The following is a 15,694-nucleotide window of genomic DNA, read 5'->3' on the forward strand; positions in this document are numbered from 1 at the left end:
GACAATTTACCCACGTGACAACTTACCCCGCTCTCCCCCTATAATACGGGTCACTGTCCCGTCCCTACATGACCGAAATCCACGTCCATGACCTACTGAACTGATTTGACATTACACCTTGGTCAAAATGATGCTCAAGTGTTTGTTGTAATCCACTTGGAGTTCCACCTGGCCGGTCGGGGCTTAACTATCAATATCAAGGTGATGTCAGGTAGAAAGGTCCTTACAGGAAAACACACTCATACTTTACCTCACTGTCCTCGTCTGTCACACTTTCTGACGCTCTGTTCTCCATTTTGTGCCTCACAGTTTCAAAATGAGTATCCTGGCTAAACTTTGATACATCCCAGGTTGTGATAATAAATCAACAAACAACATAGTTTCCTCTAGTCTTTACTATATTCAGAATATTACATTAATTGTGGTTATTTTTCTTAAAAACGAGTGGAATCATTTCAGTTAAACATGGGCTAGAGGCTGTAAATTATGAAATGAAGTGTATATCTTAATGATAATGATTAGAGATTAAGTTTGTTAAAAGGTGTAACACAGCATGAGGTGAGGATCTAATGTTTTATGGTTGCTAATAAAGAGTTTTCAGACTAGATGTGTGTTTGGTGTTTAAAGGTGTCGGATATCACACCAAAGAAGAAGACAAAGATCCATTGAGAGAGTTTTCCCTCTAAACACAGAAAACTCTTTTAACTCTGTGTGATGGAATGGGAAGATTATTTTCCAAATGTAATCCATCACAAATTACTTATTAAAATGATTAATTATTAAAATTGTAATCTTTTTCCTATTTTACTAGAATATTCCAACTCGGTAACATAATCTTTTTTATTATTAAGTGTTAGCATCATCGCCATCTCTTATTTTCATTTTATCTTATTTCCTCCTGTAGTTTCCTCCTTTAGTTTCTCGCACTTTATTTTATTGCTTGCACTACATTTTTATCTGTATTTCATTTTATCTGTATTCTTAATTATTTTATTGTTAATTTTTAAATTAACTGTATTTTTATTTTATTTTATTTTAATGTAAAGCGCATTGATTGATTGATTGATGGATATACAGCCATTAACAATCATTACTTCATGTATTTAAGGTTATGTTAGCGTCTATAATCTCAGAATCTAAATGCCTTTTGCCTCCAAAAATAAATCACACTGGTGTGTTATTTCATGATTTATCATAATCACCTGTAATCTGATTCCTGTTTGTTATGTTTTGTAATGGATCTGATTAGCTGTAATGGGATTACACTCATCTGATCCATTACAGTCACTGCGTGTTTTACAACTGTAATGGAACAGATTACTGTAATCCCATTACAAGTAATCCATTACTTCTTCCTGCCAGGTCACTTCCTCTCTCCTCTCTGCTGTTTTTGGACGTTGCTGCAGTTAAGAACAGAAGAGTCGCCGATAAATTCTGTATCTGCCAAAGATCTTTTCTGTTTGACAGGGATGGCTGAGCATTTCCTTGAAACCATCCATTTTAAAGGGGCAACAAGCACGATGTTTAGTGTCCCAAAGCACAGAATGACCATGACATATCTGCAGGGTTTGGTACTGTTGTTGATCAATAACAATGACTCAACGAATACTCAACGATTACTTTATCAGGTGCAGTTCCTGCTGGTCACCCGTAGAGGCCGATAAAGCTCATAGATGATTTAATGCCCCTTTAATACTGAATATAAATGTGCAGTAATATGTATAATCTGCTCTCTGTAGCATGTCTTGCTATATATGTGCGGTCCTGTTGTTTCTCTACTATCTGTACTAACATGCACTGTTTCTCTAATGTCTTCTGTCTCAGCACCAGTAACACCAATTCAAATTCCTGGCTGTACGTTTGTGGTATTTGACCAATAAAGTGAATCTGATTTGAATGAAAATGTGATTGGAAGTCTATTTCAAACGAATATCTTGTTTGGTTGTGGGAATATAATAGAGCTGGGAAACTCATTGAAGTAATCCAGATGGTTTTACAGTTTATAAAAAAGGCTTTTATTGAAGTTGATAACAGAACAAGACCGCTGCTGAATTCGGCCACAATGATACTCACATCTAAAACTGACACTATGGAAAAAAAAAAAAAAAAAAATCATGATAAAACATCAGCACCATGACCATGTAACAGAAGAGCAACTGTCCTGATATAATTGAAACGTTTTTGACATGCGTGTAACACTCATATTTGTGTGTATTTCAGTAGTACAGGTGACAGAGACATTACAGTTTTATCTGTATCTGTATATCATCTGTATATTAACACTGACAGATCCAGGTAGCACTAGACTGTTTTCAGCTTGAAATTAATTTACAGAACATATCCAAGGCAGCATCGGGCCACAACATCTTCAGACCACAAGAAAACGGAAAAAGCCTGTAAAGATCAGTAGAAGAAAGTATGAAAGAGAAATAAATACAACTTATAAAGACATCAGTCTGGAAAAACTGAATCCTGGCTTTACTTATTTACCATACAGAGGCTCCCGACACATTTTATATTTTAATACTCGATACTGAATTCCCAGGTCTTTATTTCTGGTCAGATTTGAAGAGTTTGGTGAGTGATGTGATGTACTCTGTCAGCAGCTGGGCAACAATATGACTATCAGCTCACACTCACACATTTCACTCTATAGATGAAGCTGATTCTCCACAGCAACAAATATCACAATTAGGATTTGAAGGCAGATACTGATATTTGCTGATGTTCAAAGTGTTTAAATTTGGCAATTTGACCAATTTTATGCCCCATAAATTCCAAGTATTCAGTGTTTCCCAGAGAGTTTTCCTCTTGTCAGGGTGCAAAAGCCTCTGAAACAGCATTTAGAGCATCATGGGACACTAAAACTCTCCACTGAAACCCAGACTGATGAAACTCTTTTAGTGTCAGCAGCTCTTTAAGTCAGAGAGACCCACCACACCTATTCAATGGTGGAGAAACTCTGGGATACAGTACTGCCTTTAAATGAACAATTGAATGAAAAATTAAAATATGCAAATAAAATAAAATAAAATAAAATGTGAGGTTTTCCATACTGTAGCTGTGTTCAAGAGGAACCTCCATCATATCAGAGGTGAACGACACTGACTGGCTGATATCTGATAATGAATAAAAGGCCAATATCGGCCTGATATATCGGCAAATTGATACAAATACAAATCTAAGTCTAATCCTAATCACAATACATGAAACAACAGAGAGTCTACAAACTAAACAAATGAGAAGTCATAAGTGTTTCAGGACTTTACAACATTATTTTCTCATGCTCACTCCAAACTTATCGCAGGATTCCCAAACTTTCCAAACGCCTACAGAGGATCATATTCATGTTCCATACGTTTCCAAATTTCCTGCGTACGAGGATCCTCACCCGCCTAAGCCCCGCCCCCTTTTGCAGGATCACAGGTGGCTCCTGTAGATGCGGATCTTGCGGCTGAGGTTGCGGGCCAGTCGGTCCACGGCGCTGCCGATGTGTCCCAGCTCCTTGCGGGACGTCAGGCCCTCAATGTTCCCGCTGTACCACAGCACCCATCCGCCCAGAGACATCAGCACCAGCAGAGCGCCTGCACAGACCTCGGGTCAGTCCGGGAACACTCACACACTTATTTAAACAAGATAAATCCAACTAGAACCTGACTCTGAGTATAGACTGTCATCGGTTAGCATGAAGACAAAGATAAGGAATTAGATGATCACACAGTAAATTAGTAAATTCTCAAAAGTGAAACACAGATTTCAGTTTTTCTTTTTGCTAGAATCACTAAACTACATAACAACAGGAAAGGTGAATACACTGTAAATTGTTACAAAGATGCATTTCATGTGGTGAAATTATGTTGCATTTTTTTAAATTTTTTTTTAAATTCTACTTGTTTGGTTGATTCTAGATTAAATTAAAGGTAAATAAGAGTGTGGAAAAAAAGTGTTTGAATCAAACCAGTGAGTATACTGATGAAAGCTAAATTTGTGCACTTCGCCCTCTGCGACTCATGAATTAAACTATTTAAGCACATCTGACAGCTGTTTTCCTTATGAGTGTGAAAATGATTTTTGTTTCATGTGGACTTTCATCTTTCCAAATCCTTCAGACCTTTTTCTGTATCAATAAAGACGAGATTTGAGAACATCCATCAGCCTCCAGGAGCAGCTGGATTCACTCTTCCTGTCTACCTTTCTCTAGTTCATCTTTTCTTGTTTATGCTGTTCTAGTTCATGTTTTCTAATTTGTTTATCCAGTTCATCTTTTGTAGTTTGTTTTTCTAGTTTGTCTTTTCTAGTTCATGTTTTTCTAGTTAATCTCCTCTGGGGTTTTTTTCAAGTTCATCTTTTGTAGTTTTGTTTTTCTAGTTCAACTTTTCTCCTTTGTTTTTCCTAGTTTACATTTTTCTAGTTTATCTTTTCTAGTTCATCTTTCTAGTTCATCTTTAGTTCATATTTTCTAGTTAATATGTAGTGACAGACGAGGTATCATCAGTTCAGCTCCAGACGGACTCACCAGTGTAGACCAGTAGGTCTCCGAAGTCTCGTCCCTTGATCTCCAGCGGGGCGAAGACTCCCAGCAGCAGAGCGGCTCCTCCCAGCAGATCCATCAGCACAGCGAAGGCCAGAGCCAGTTTACAGTGAGACAGACCGTCACACAGAGCCATCACGACTGGAGGGGGGGCAGGAGGAAACAGTCAGGACCGGTCCAGAGAGAACTGCTGCTGGAGACTAACAGCAGATACAGACGCATCACAAACTGTAACTGATATGGTATTAATAGAGATATTGGCTTTTCAAAACAACAACAAAAAGCAAAAAGACTTTCATCAACTTGGGTTTCAGTGGAGAGTTTTAGTTTCCCATGATGATCTAAATGCTGTTTCAGAGACTTTTCCACCCTGATAGGAAACAAATTCTGAGGGAAACACTGAATACTTTTAATTTTGTTTTTTGTTTTTTGCATGAAATGAACATACAGAGTTTTGACTCAAAATATCAGCTATCAGTAGTTTCAATATTGGTGTAGAACTTGAGAAACTTGTATCAGTCGAACCCTAGTATCAATGTTACCTAAGCATGCCCCTCTAAAACAAACCAAGCAAATAGATGAAGTAAGAAGTAAAGCAAATAGATTGGGGGAGAAAAGGAAGGGAGGAAAGAAGGAAGGAAGGAGGGTGGGAAAGGAAAATGTAAAGTAAGGAAGGGATAGAGGGGGGAAAAAGGAGTTTTGGTGGATGGATAAGGCGGCTGGGACGGAAGGAAAAGAAAGAAAGAAGGAAGGAGGGAATAAGAAAATGTAAAGGAGGAAGGAAGGAAGGAAGGAAGGAAGGAAGGACAGATGGATGTCCTTGTCCCAGTCACTTCTCTATAGGACTCATTATAAAACCAGTGAAATCAGCATCAAGCATCCTCAGCACACCGGTTTGTACTGTTCAGAAACTAATACAGATTACAGAACAATTACTACAACATATTCATCTGTAACTTTTATAATGCATGTACCATTTAATCAAGAAATACTGTACAGATATATTATATCATAATTGCACTAGCCTTACTCATATTTGGCACCACAACTACCAATATCTCCATATAATGTCCAGTGAAAAGTAACAGACTTAGTCATTATCATGCTAATGTTACAGCAGCGGGTCCCCAACTTTTTCTAGTCATGAACCCCCATACTGGTATGTATTAGCATTATGTTAGTGTATGTATTAGCCCACAGACCAGTATGTGATAAGATTTTGTCCTGCAGCAACCTTTTAAGATGTTTTTCAGGTTAGATCTGATTCTGTGCAGACTAAACTGTCTAAACTGTCGGTTGACAGGAATTCAAAGTACAGCCGAATTCAAAATGTAAAACACTGCGCAATATTTAAAAGCTATTGGTTAAATTAAACTATTTCTCATGCACGGGAACCCACCTTCAACCGAATCCCCCATTTTGGGGACCATGTAAAGACTACAACAAGGCTAGGATTGCTGTTTTTGGACAAAGAAGCCGACCTAATTCTGTAATAAACTATAAACTAACACTAACTTCATATAGTTAATACTTGTACTGTAACTCACTGTTCAATGTCGCTTGTTCGGCAGCATAAAACTCCTCATTCAAGGTGTTTTTGAAGCTTATCCCATCCAGGTTTTCTCAAACTTACGGCTACTTCCGCATTTACCTTCTCCACCTCACCTGCGCCCCGCCCACAGGTGTCACATGTCCGGCCGGAGGATGGACGCGTTCCAATACATTTGTATCGTACCTCACCTTTATGGGAAGGTCAGATTGACTTACCAACCAAGTCAAAGTGCTTTTGCCTCAAGTCTTCTCTGGTGAGGGGGGGGAAAGGTAAAAATGGCGTTTCTGAAGTGCGGAAGTATTTGGACCAAGGACAGAGCCTGAGGAAACACACTTGTGCGCATGCGTGAAGCGAACTCATCAAGGCGCACCCGGTGAGGCCACTTTATAATCAGGTAATTGCTGCGGAAAATGCGGCTGAAATACTTCAGGTGCGAGGCGGTTCAGGCTATATTACAACAGTATAACTGAACATAACACAACTAAAGCGAAATGCAGAGAGAGTAATAGCGGGTTTCTCACAACTTCTAGGTTCAAACAACGTTATTACTCAGCAGTATCGTTTTATTTGACGGAGCTGACGGTCATGAATCCCCCCTCCACCAGAGAAGATACAAACCCTCAAGGTAATAATGGCAGTTTCGCTGCAAAATGTGATTTATCCTCCGTTTGAAACAGTAATACTGTTACAAAATGGTTGAAAGCACGAGTTACTTTTTAAGAGAAAGGAGTAACTGAAGTCCTTGGTTAACACTTTTAGGCTATTGAACTTCAGATAATTATTGTTTTGTTTTTTTGTTTTTTTTTTACAAAATGCATACATAATTTTGGAAAATAACTCCTACAATTCACCAGTAAAAGAAAAAAACTAAACATTCTGGGTGCATTTCGCCAAAATATAAGACTTATTTGCTGCATAATCTTCACTGTGTTAACTTTCCAAGTTTAGAGTGTGTGTATTCAGCTACAGTGAATGTGTGTGTGAGTGTATCAACAGTGTGTGTATTAATCTGTATCATAGCTTATTTTATCCTGTACTGTTGTAATATGCTTTGGCAACACTCAATATCTTATTCATGCCAGTAAAGCATTCTCTGAATGTGGAATCTGATTCTGTGTGTGTGTGTGTGTGTGTGTGTGTGTGTGTGTGTGTGTGTGTCAGAGCACTACATGCCTCACTCTGCAGGAGGAGGAGGAGGAGGAGGAGGAGGAGGAGGAGGATTGTATCTGGATGCCTATGAAGTGTCTTTTCCCCTGGAGGAGAGCATGGAGCGACCGCCCGCCTACCACCTGAACCACGGAGAGCAGATGATCGACGGTACGGCAGATCTACACACCGCAGCTCTATTATGTAGCAGTAACAGAGGTGTGACCAGGTCCACTTCGCTCGAGTCCCAAGTCGAGTCTCAAGTCTAAATGTAGAACAGCAAGTCAAGTCAGAACAAATCCAGAGTCCAGTATCAATTTAATATCTCAAAGAAAACTAAATATCTAGGACTTTTCAATGCAATATGGTTTTAATAGGATAAAAACTTGGTAAGAGCATCATGAGTTTGATTTCTATAATCAGTTTCAACTTCAATAAATTCAATCATTCCATACAAATTCAGAAAACAGAATTTAAATTCAGTCGTCCGCTGGAACAAATCTCATCACTTTCAATCTAAGTCATTTACACAAACACAAGATCTCAAGTCAAGACTTTAGAAACCTTTTCAAGTCATCAAAGTACAAGTCAGAGTCAAGTCCCAAGTCACCAGAACCCAAGTCAAGTCAAGTCTCAAGTAACTGAAACTGTAACTCAAGTCTGAATAAAGTCAAACTAACTAGAACTAAAACTCCAATCTGCAATAAATGATCTAGCCTGTCTCTACACAGTGTTACCTCTCCTCCCTCTTCTTCTCTCTCCTCTCTTCTTTCATCCTCTCCTCTTCTCTCTCTTTCACCCTCTCTCTCCTCCTCTATTTCTTTTGTCTCTCTCCCCTTTCTCACTCCCTTTGCTCTCTCTATCAACTCAATTCCTCCTCTCTCTTCTCTCCTCATCTCTCCTCTCCTCTCCTGTCCTCTTCTGTCCTCTTTTCTCTCTTTCACCCTCTCTCTTTCCTCCTTCTTTTGACTCTCTCCTCCCCTCTCATCTCCTCTTTTTTCTTTTCCTCTCCTCATTCTTTCCTCCACATTCTCTCCTCTACTTTCCTCTCTTCACCTTTAATTCTCTCCTCCACATTGCTTATCTTCTCTGCTCTTCTGCTCCGATCCTCTCCTCTCCCCTCCTCTCCTCTCCTCTCCTCATCTCTCTCCTCCCCTCTCCTCTCTTCTCCTCTCCCCTCCTCTCCTCTCCTCATCGCTCTCCTCTCCTCTCCCCTCTCTTCTCCTCTCCTCTCTTCTCCTTCCCTCTCATTCTCTCCTCTCCTCTCCTCTCCATTTATCTCCTCCTCTCTCCTCCTCTTTCATCTCCTCCTCTCTCCTCCTCTTTCATCTCCTCCTCTCTTTTCGCCTCTCCTCCTTCTCTCCTCTCCTCTCCTCTGCTCTCCTCCTCTTCTCTCTCCTCTCCTCTCCTCTGCTCTCCTCCCCTCTCTCCTCCTCTTCTCTCTCCTCTCCTCTCTCTCCTCCTCTCCTCTCCCCTCCTCCTCTCTCCTCTCTCCTCTCCTCCTTCTCTCCTCTCCTCTACTCTCCTCTCTCTCCTCCTCTTCTCTCTCCTCTCCTCCTCTTCTCTCTCCTCTCCTCTCTCTCCTCCTCTCCTTTCCCCTCCTCCTCTTCTCTCCTCTCCCCTCTCTCCTCCTCTCCTCTCCCCTCTCCCCTCTCCCCTCTCTCCTCCTCTTCTCTCTCCCCTCTCCTCCTTCTTTCCTCTCCTCTCCTCCTCTCCTCTTCTCTCCCCTCTCCTCCTTCTTTCCTCTCCCCTCTCTCTCCTCCTCTCCTCTCCCCTCCTCCTCTCTCCTCTCCTCCTTCTCTCCTCTCTCCTCTCCTCTACTCTCCTCTCTCTCCTCCTCTTCTCTCTCCTCTCCTCCTCTTCTCTCTCCTCTCCCCTCTCTCCTCCTCTTCTCTCTCCTCCTCTCCTCCTTCTCTCCTCTCCTTCTCTCCTCTCCTCTCTCCTCTATCTCCTCCTCTCCTCTCCCCTCTCTCCTCCTCTTCTCTCTCCTCCTCTCCTCCTTCTCTCCTCTCCTCTCTCCTCTCCTCTCCTCTCCCCTCTCTCCTCTCCTCTCCCCTCCTCTCTCCTCTCCTCTCTCCTCTCCTCTCCTCTCCCCTCTCTCCTCTCCTCTCCTCTCCCCTCTCTCCTCCTCTTCTCTCTCCTCCTCTCCTCCTTCTCTCCTCTCCTCTCTCCTCTCCTCTCCTCTCCCCTCTCTCCTCTCCTCTCCTCTCCTCTCTCCTCTTCTCTCTCCTCTCCTCTCTCCCTCTTCTCCTCCTCTCTCCTCTCCTCCTCTCCTCCTCTTCTCCTGCAGATCCTCCCTCTCAGTACAGTCCGTTCATCCTGGTCTCTAACCTGCGGGCTCACCTGTACGTTGCTCTGGAGAAGAACGCCTGGCTGCAGAAACGCATCGAGGAGCTGGAGGAGGAGCGCAACTTCCTGCGCTGCCAGCTGGACCGCTTCATCGTCAGCATGAGGAGCCAGGAGGGTGAGGCGCCGGGAAACTTCCCATCATGCATCATTCATCTGTACTGGCTTAACACTAGAACAGAAATGGAACAATAATACTAGATAAGATAAAATTACATTTTTTCAATCCCCGTGGGGAAATTGGGTTGTTGAAAATGATAGGACTCAGCAGGGAAAAAAGACAAATAAAATATAAAATAAGCAATAAACAGTAGAAATAAAAAAAATAATGCAAACAATAAAGCAATAACATAGAATGTCAATAAGTGTTGGGTTATATAAACATCTGCTGGTGACAGTTTAAACATGTTAAGTAGACTGCATTGGTAGGAAATATGGAGGAGTATAGATTACTAACATGTATGGATTAAGTTAAATTACTGTATTACCTGGTATATATTACCCCAGTTTTGACTTTTTTTTTTTTTACACAAAAATCTAAATAGTCACGATAGTAATGTCTATATTTCATGTGTTTGAAAGAATCATTATGTAGCAGGAATAAATACGATTCAGAGATTAAGATTCAAGATTAAGATTTAATAAGAGATTAAAATTGAAAAAAATCCCATCATCACACCATGACACAATTATTAAAAACCTCCTAGACTCCCTAATTATTAATTAATTGTTATCATTTGATGATTTGGGAGTCAAGAATGTTGAATAGTAAATATTAAAGAGTACTTCTGCCTCAGGCTTCAAGTAGTTTAATAGTTGTTTAATAAATCTGTTTAGGAGACAGTTTGGATTTAACTCTTTAAGTTTTGATTCGTCACTGTTGAGAAGATTTCAGTTTCCATAGCGACACTAGAACTTTCATTTGAAAAGGCGAATCTGATGCATCTCAGTTAGTGGGGATGGGGCCTCAATTTGTGATCTAGACTGTGTTTTTACATAAAAATCTTGCCTAGTGCAGCTTTAACTACTATTTTATGCATTTAGTTTCACTAATACTCTTCTCCTCTTTGCAGAGTTTTATTATCACTTCGTCTCTGTTATCCAGTTCAGTTGTCTTTGCTTTTTTCTTTTCTTTTGAGGCGAGAAGATTTCATAAGCCACTTGTGTTCTTTGTGTCTTCCCTGCACAATTTGTCAGTTTCTTCTCTCTCCTTTCTGCATTTTAAACATAACGACCCTCTGCTGTCAGACTGGTGTGCGGACGCCCAGCGAGCGGTGAAGCTGCAGCCCTCCAGCCCCCCCACTCCTCCGTCTCCCATGACCACCAGGTCTGGCATGACGCTCAAACGGCTGCAGGGTCAGGGGCCGCGCACCCGCCGCAGCGCTGCCATCCCCGGTGACACACACACACACACACACACACACACACACACACACACCGTCATTACGAGATGTTCTATTTGTCTTACTGCACTTGAATACATCACAAATATTTGACTCTAAAGTTGAAACCTGCTTGATTTTGCAATTTTGCATCTCAAGAAAGTGAATTTACATAATCCTTACATGATACAATCAGTGTGTTTTCTACATTTCCACACTGACTTTCTATTTTGTTTGTTTTGCCCCTGGCTGCAGTCAAACAGGAGTTTCATCTGGAAGAGGATAAGTTCTACACACAGGATGAGTACGTAGAGGAAGAGGAGGAGGAGGAGGAGGAAGACGAGGACTCGTCTGTGGAGAAAGGGTCGAAGAAGAAGGGCAGAGGAGGCCGAGCCGGCGGAGAGCCCAGGATGAAGATGAGGAGGATCTTCAGGATCACACATGGCAGGGAGAGGCAGAGAGGTGAGCAGGCAGAACCTCACCGGGGTTAAACTGTACCGATAGACGAAGGACGATGATAGACCTGTTTTACCATGATTCATCCAGGAAAAGTTGACTAAGCATGCACACTTTCCATCCGCAACGGCCTGCTTCATATTAAAGTCGTCCAGTCAAAGCTAGTGTGCTTGCTTTTGGCTCTTGTTAAAGGAATAGTTCACCCAAAACTGAAAATTCAGTCATTATCTACTGACCCTCATACCAGTTGAAACACAGGTGAAGTTTGTTAGTCTATTAAACACACAGGGAGCTTGCCAACACAACTTTGTAGCAGCCTCCTCCAAAACAACTGAAGTCTTTGGGGTCCCGTTCTTCTGAGTTCCAACAAAAGCAAAAAAAAAATGTCCATAAAGTTACTCCATACAGCCCATGCAGCATAATCCAAGTCTTCTGAAGCCAAACGATCGCACAGTGAGTGGAAAAGAGTGATATTTACACCATTTATTTTAGCGCAAATCTTCACTACAGACCTTGGGCGTTCACGTGAATCTTCCTCGCTTCCGTGTTTACACTGCTACCGGTCGCAAAGGAGAAGAGATGGAGATGAAGTGAAGCAGAAGAGTTGGAGAAGGATTTTCAAGCTTTGACTCAAGTCCCTAATGTTTTGTACATTGAGCATATATTCTCTCTCCTCTCCTCTCCTCTCTCCCCTCCTCTCCTCTCCTCTCCTCTCCTCTCTCCTCTCCTCTCCCCTCCTCTCCTCTCCTCCCCAGTTAAAGACCCAGACGGCGTGCTGATCCGCTACAAGAAGATCCTGTCCACCTACCAGCGGGTGAGGAGCATGTCCCGGGCCTTCCAGATCCACGGAGTCGACCGCAACACCATGGCCTCCACCTCGCCCATCGCCGAGCTGCTGCTGGTGGCCCCCGACAAGGTCTGGACTGTTGGGATGGGATAGAATAGAATAGAATAGAACTTTATTGTCCAGCCAAGGCAGGAAAGCCGTCTTCAAATCAGTGTCAAAGTCCCCTATCATGATGTTTATCCTGTGTCTTAGCTCAGTGATGTAGCGCTCAGTAAGAAGATGGGTAAATTGGAAATTCAAGTCCGTAATCACCGTAAGGCCAAGGACTGCCAACATAAACCAAAAACAAATCAAAAGTGCTTTACTCTAGCTTTTGTTTCTTGAAAATACCATATTTCCATTCATATGTTTTGATGGCAGATGGATATAGGTCATATTTTATATCTAGAAACAGATCAAAATGTAGGATTTTTTTTGAGCAGGTCATGAGTATCGCATAAGCTTGAGGTCAGAGTTGAAAGCACACGGCGGATACTCTCCGTTACCTTTTTCTATATGTTGGCATTTAAGCTGATGCTCTTATCCACACCGACTCGCAATGAGAGCAGAAGAATAAGTGTTGCAACTTTGCACCTTGGCAGCAGATAAGAAGGTTTGGAACAAGAGAAAGGAGCTTTTGCACAGCTGTAGAGCAGGTAGACGGCAGCTGTGTAGGAGGAAAAACCTGCAAACAATGTAGAAAACCTTTTTTAGTTTGAACTGCAAATCTGAAGCCGTGTGCCGGAGTCTTTTCCACATTAGAAGGTAAGGTAGTGTCAGCAGAAAATACCGTTTTGGATTTTTTAAAGTTTGAACTTCATTACCCAGAAATCTTGTAACACAACATCAGTAAACTGTGCTCTCCTCGGACATTAATGTCTTCTTCATAAGATGAGATGAGATGAGATAAGATAACAAACAGAACAATGCCATGGTAGTACAGGAAATGTAATAAAGTAATAAAAATGGTACAGGAAATATAATAAGTCATAAATAAATATTGTTAAATGATTATATTCTTAGTGTGTGTTGGAGGTGAGGAGGCTCAGCCATGTTGGTGAGTCCAGCTCTGTCTGGATTTTGCTCAGATTTGATTTGTCGCCTCCTGTGATTTCCCACCAGAGACCAACAACAGACACCAGAATTTCCTCAGAGAATAGCGCTAATCTACTGCGTCAATTAGTCAGAATAGCCCCACTTTGAGATGTAGGCCAGTCAGACGGTCGTATTTCTCCATAAGCATCTTACCTTGTGCAGCTTTCCTCAGTGACCAACATTACACGCAACCAATAGTAAGGATTTGGTTAGTTCAGTTTATTTGTGCAAGAAAGTAAAATATAAAATGCCAATAGACAGAATTAATTAATGAATTGACTTACAAATAAAAATGAAATTGACTTACAAGTGAAAAAGAGTACAAAAGTAATAATAGCTTAAACAAAGCAATAATAACAGTCATAAATAACAACCAACTAAAAGAAATAAGAGAATGAAAACGAATTGAGCAATACTACTTACAGAAATATAAGTAGATAATAACATGAGAGCTGCAGCCGCTTCATTACAGATGGAAGAGCGTGTTTCTGTGACCCTGGGTGATGATGTGTGACACAGAGGAGTGAGGTCAGAAGAAGAAGAGAGCGGAGGATGAAGGTTGAGGAAGATGACGGATCATAAACCCCTCTGTGTTGCAGGTGGCGGAGGTCGGCGAGTTCGAGGCGTCCAAAGAGAAGCTGCTGGACTACGCCCGGCGCTGCTACAGGACCATGGACGAGCCGACGCACGCCAAGGTCCAGACCATGAAGAAGACTCACAAGCTGCTGCCCATCTCCTATAGGTTCAGAAACTGACCAATAGGAGAGAGGGAGAAGAGCAGAGAGGTACCCCCACAGAGCCTGATCTGGAGGCAGGTTTCTGTACTAAATGTGTAGGAAGGCAGCACGATTATTTTCTTTTTTTTTATTATTATGATTGCAATATAAAATGTGGCACTTGTAGATATAGCTTTTTCAACAATTTATTTTTTCAGCGCTGAAGAAATGTCAAAGAACTGTGGGGGCAAGAAGACTAAATACCAGTGTTTAGGGTTAGTTTAGTTTGAATAAAATTAAAGATTTTTGCCAACATGCAGCTTGATTTATTGGCCAGTTGGCACAAAATATATATTGTTTAAGAAGCAGTCCTCAAACAGTGCAGCAAGAAAATGTGCACAAATTGCAGTTTTTTTTTTTGTTTGTTTTTTGTTGTTTGTTTAGTAGTGGCTGCAGATGTGATTTCAGGATTTCAGTTTGTTGGAAACTGAGTTGTAGCTGAGATTTAGGTTTTCAGTGGAGGTTTCTGTTATTTGCTGTTCTACCTCAGGAACTTAAGTTCTAAATGAAAGATATACATTGTGAATTATAATATCCATTTATAATATCCATGGATAAAATGGAGAGTTTTCATTTCAAAGACTGTTTACAGTAGTTTCCCACGCCTGCAACCATTTTGAAGGAGTGGGGTTGAAATTTGTGAAATAGTGAAGATTTTATTTTGGAGTGACAGTTTATTTTGCTGTGGGAGGATTTACAGATCCAACATGATGCTTAAGAAGAAGGCTGGCTTTCATTTTGTTTCACTTCTGTTTTCTATTAGACATGAGAAAGATATTGTTTTGGGTTTGATTTTGTTTGTTTGTTTTTCAATTTATGTTTTAGCCACCCTATGTAAAGTTGAAGTTGTTTGAAAATATATAGAGAAAATAATTTATTTTGTGAAATGTGTTGATTTATTTCTTATCTATCGTTGCTCCTGCAGGAATTGGTGCAGGAGTGTCTCTTACTGGTTTATTATTTATGTTGACTGGTTATGTGATGACAGAAGGTTTAAAATATCACATCAACCAAGAAAATAAATCACTTTCAAAACCATGATCGTTGCCATTTTATTTTTGCAGTCAGGAGTCACAACATGAGCTGAACAAAGTGTGAAGAATGTGAAGTTGAGTTTTCAGAGCGCTGGATTCAGCCTTGGAGTCGAGGAGAATATCAGAGATAAAATACTTTACGTTGTACACTTCACATGCCTGCAGCAATACGATTACATTCCCAGACTGATGATACTGCAACTAAGTCTGAGTCACAGCAGCCTGGAAATAGATGAAATAACTATTGAGAGGGTGATCATATGATGGAGAACTAGATAAAGAAATAACAGATAAAGAGAAAAGACATTAATGTTGGATTGATAGATTTTCAGACCCTGTTTTCATTTCAGTTGCTTCACTCAAATACTTCTTACTGTAATATATAGGCTACTATAAATTCAGATAATAGATATTTATATCAGCTTGAAAAGGCAGATAAATGCTGTTTCCCAGTTTAAAACATAAATCAGTGGAAAAAATATAAAAACATCATCAATCATCAAATCAATTTTATGTATTTATTTATTTATTTTTGGACATCTTACTACTC

The 15,694-nt window shown here is 40.8% G+C and overlaps 2 protein-coding genes across 3 annotated transcripts; one reads left to right on the forward strand and one right to left on the reverse strand.

Annotated features, from left to right (window-relative positions):
* Positions 1-2,024: 2,024 nt before the first annotated feature.
* Positions 2,025-6,192, reverse strand: tmem238a (transmembrane protein 238a). 2 transcript variants are annotated; one of them, XM_071923834.2, is made up of 4 exons: positions 6,079-6,192; positions 4,517-4,672; positions 3,392-3,584; positions 2,025-2,394 (listed from the first exon to the last, which is right to left on the reverse strand). In XM_071923834.2, exons 2-3 carry the CDS (start codon positions 4,665-4,667, stop codon positions 3,421-3,423), a joined length of 315 nt encoding a protein of 104 aa, XP_071779935.1. In that variant the 5' UTR covers positions 4,668-4,672; positions 6,079-6,192; the 3' UTR covers positions 2,025-2,394; positions 3,392-3,420. The 2 variants fall into 2 exon arrangements, with proteins under 2 accessions (XP_071779935.1, XP_071779936.1); XM_071923835.2 differs by having other exon boundaries at positions 4,517-4,731; positions 6,079-6,185.
* Positions 6,193-7,252: 1,060 nt separating this feature from the next.
* Positions 7,253-14,089, forward strand: LOC139930607 (coiled-coil domain-containing protein 106-like). The gene is made up of 6 exons (XM_078290188.1): positions 7,253-7,400; positions 9,520-9,693; positions 10,824-10,970; positions 11,213-11,419; positions 12,169-12,329; positions 13,934-14,089. Exons 1-6 carry the CDS (start codon positions 7,253-7,255, stop codon positions 14,087-14,089), a joined length of 993 nt encoding a protein of 330 aa, XP_078146314.1.
* The last annotated feature ends 1,605 nt before the right edge of the window (positions 14,090-15,694 follow it).

Source organism: Centroberyx gerrardi, chromosome 19 (assembly GCF_048128805.1).
Source record: "Centroberyx gerrardi isolate f3 chromosome 19, fCenGer3.hap1.cur.20231027, whole genome shotgun sequence".
NCBI classification, from domain to species: domain Eukaryota; kingdom Metazoa; phylum Chordata; class Actinopteri; order Beryciformes; family Berycidae; genus Centroberyx; species Centroberyx gerrardi.